The sequence below is a fragment of the Buceros rhinoceros genome, unplaced genomic scaffold (assembly GCF_000710305.1).
Source record: "Buceros rhinoceros silvestris isolate BGI_N320 unplaced genomic scaffold, ASM71030v1 scaffold2120, whole genome shotgun sequence".
Taxonomy (NCBI): Eukaryota; Metazoa; Chordata; class Aves; order Bucerotiformes; family Bucerotidae; genus Buceros; species Buceros rhinoceros.
Window position 1 is genome coordinate 47,864 of NW_010388816.1, and position 3,232 is coordinate 51,095.

Here is a 3,232-nt window from a genome sequence, read left to right on the forward strand (position 1 = left end):
AGACATTAACGCCTACTGACAGGGAGACTCTCTTTTTCACTAGTTCACATGATGAATAAACTCTGAAATTTCAGGGCATCCTTTTTATCCCTATAGCAACATAGAGATACCAGATGCAGGTCTTGCACTGCCAATATTCGGGTGTGTTTTGTGTGGCTCTTCTAGCTGGCTGTTAAAAATACCAAGACACACTCTTACAGTGAGCTGGCAAACTTTTGGTCTTAAAAGCCAATGTTTCAATATTTGTGCAAGTGTATAAAAATGCAAAAAAGGGACGTATATTTAGCTTCTGTAAATGTTGCTTAGTTGATATGTAAGATTTTTTTATTTAGTGGCTATGTGGGGAAAATACTTAGATTTCTTCATTTTACATCTAGATTTGTGTTCTAAAGGTTCGGATTTGTTGTTTTTAACATGTGGATGCTTGCAGATGTTGTGCATATTTGCTCTTGTCATATGCTAGCTTTCCGTGCTTACAGAAGAATTTTTCCTGTATATATTTTTGGAGGGGAAAAGTTTACAAAGTACACTTGTACTCAAGACTATAGACAGCGGTTTAATTAAATAAGGCTAAATCTTTTGGAAATGGTTGCTGAAGTAGTAAGTCTCAGCTCAGTGGCATCACATAAGACTAGCAGCCAGTGCCAGTTCAGGAATACCAATAAGCCTGGGCTTTCTCCTGGTAGCTGGTATTTTTAAAGTGGCTGACAGTTCTTGGCATACTTGCCACCTTCATGCCATTATAACTACTGTCTGCACAGGAAGCTTTCCCTTCATCCTCCAATGACTTATGCCGGTAAAAACATACTTACGAAATATGCAGACATGGTATGACAAGAAGTTTCCTGTGTTCTTGTGCAAAATTCTTGTTAACTTATATATGTGTTTGGGATTTTAGTATACTAAAGGCTGCAGTATTTAAATTCCTTTGCTAAAGTACCAAACAGTTTGGATCACTTCTCACAGTTTTGTTGTGGCAGTCAGTACTCTGTCAAGCTGAGCATCAAAGCTTCTCCTGAACTATGTACTTGATGAAGAATTCTTGAGTTAAAAACTGCGTGATTCTCTTGATCTGTTGTCATCCAAACTTTACAGCCTCTAAATTGTCTGTACCTTCACTTCCCTTGATGTGGAATTTTATCCTTTTAAAATGCTATGGGAGCTTGTATGCATGTCTTGAAGGCACAACTCTCAATGACTAACCTTGCTTAGTTTTGATGGTAGCAGGTGATGCCCATATGTATGCTTTAAGACCTGTTTAGTTTAGCTGTTTTTCTGCAGTGCATACCGAAAGGAAGGGATATATATGAGTGCAAATGAATGCCTGTACTCTTTTTTTAAATTACTGAGTTTTGGAAAAACATGAATCTTTTCTATTTGTTTTTTATTATTATTCTTTCCCCCTTTTTGTTTGTCTTTCTTTAGATCGTACCTGTAAAGTCTGGAATCTGGTAACTGGACAGGAGATAATGTCTCTAGGGGGTCATCCAAATAATGTTGTTTCTATAAAATATTGCAACTACACTAGCCTGGTCTTCACAGTCTCAACCTCCTATATCAAGGTGTGGGACATCAGAGATTCTGCTAAGTGTATTCGGACATTGACGTGAGTATGATAAGAGTTTAATGCCAAGAGTTTAAGTGAGTCTTAATTTTAGATAAATTTTATTATATTTAATTGTGCAGCACAGTGTAATTCCAGTACACTTTTTTCTGAGGCTGGAAGCTTTCTTTATATGTCCAGGCTAAGTCAGTGTGGGGTACTGGGTAACACATGGAAACAAAACCGTTTTCACTCATGCCTATAGTATTTTATCAAATTTTAAGTATTTATAATTGGCTTATAGCCTTTTTGCTCAGATAAATAGGTTTGTTTTTAACCACGTGCAAAATAGGGAGAACATAACGTATGGTTTGTTTCCTTCTTTCCACCCCTCACCCTTCCTCCCTGTACTCAGGTCTTCAGGCCAAGCGATGCCTGGTGATGTCTGTTCAGGAAGCACTAACAGAACAGTCACTATCCCAGCTGGAGAGAACCAGATCAATCAGATTGCACTAAATCCAACTGGCACATTCCTCTATGCAGCTGCTGGAAACTCAGTGAGGATGTGGGACCTGAAAAGGTACTGAACTTCAGAAGAAAATGTCTTTAGGTGGTTACATGTGCATGTGAAACAAAGTCAGTGCACTTGAAACAGTCAGTGAAGTGTTTCCTGGTTACGGTAATGTCCACAACCTGGGCAAAATATGGTCAGGATATGGATAAAATAATCCGTGCTGTGGGTGGTCACTGAGATAATGGAGGTGCTCGTGATTTCCTCGTGCATTAGGGTTATGGTGAATTGTTTCAGTAAACACGATTGGAAAAACGCAATGTTTTTAAGACAGATGCTGTAAAACAGATTCTTGTAAAGTGATGCATGAATCCTGACTAGTAATTGTTGGTGAGATGATAAAAGCCAATTGGTACAATGAAATATAACATGGAACTGTGATAGCCGCACTATAATTGCACTTTTCAGACAGAACCTGCTGTACCCAAAGACTACTTCCAAAGTACAGAGATTACTTTAAGGGGTCTGATTTGTCTATACTTTTTTTTAAATTCTCATTTTACATAAATAAAAACTTTTTTTACATGTAGCATAGATTTAACAATTACCCGTGAATATGAGCAATAGAGTATATGTAAACCAGAGTGTCACCGGTTTGGCCGAGGCTGAGCCAAGATCCGGTATCGATAATACCTTCCCCTATTTCTGCTGGAATAGGGGAAGGGAGAAAAGAATTAGTGAAATCTCTAATATGCTTCTTTTTGGAAAACTGAAACAAACTTTAATAACACAACAAACAGAAAAATATTAAATACTAAACAAAACCAGCGAGGTATGGAGGGTTTTGGGAAATGGAAAGGCGAGGGATAAAACCGCGGGATGGAAAGTAAAACCGCGGCAGTTCAAAGATGGTGACAGCCACGTGGCGGCAGTTACAAAGAAAAACCCACGGCAGTCAAAACGCCGCGGCACCACGTGGGGAAAACCAAAACCAACACAATTTTACCAGTCTATCATGGATTGGAGCGAAGCAAAAGCGCTGCTGGCAAAAAGCAGCAGGGAGCATCCAGGGCAGGCAAGCAGGGACAGATCGGGTCTGGACAAGCAGCGGCAAGCGCGCAGCACAGGTTTTCCCGGTGCAGCGGCTGCGGGAGCATGGCTCCGTCTAAGCGAAGAGG

The 3,232-nt window shown here is 39.7% G+C and overlaps 1 protein-coding gene across 1 annotated transcript in view; it reads left to right on the plus strand.

Annotated features, from left to right (window-relative positions):
• The window catches only part of KIF21A (kinesin family member 21A), a gene marked incomplete at its 5' end in the record, with an annotated part of 49,194 nt that extends 47,001 nt beyond the window's left edge, over nucleotides 1-2,193 (plus strand). Inside the window, 2 exon segments of the mRNA XM_010131433.1 lie at nucleotides 1,426-1,606; nucleotides 1,959-2,193. Coding sequence (XP_010129735.1) covers nucleotides 1,426-1,606; nucleotides 1,959-2,193 — 416 coding nt within the window.
• Nucleotides 2,194-3,232: the final 1,039 nt, after the last annotated feature.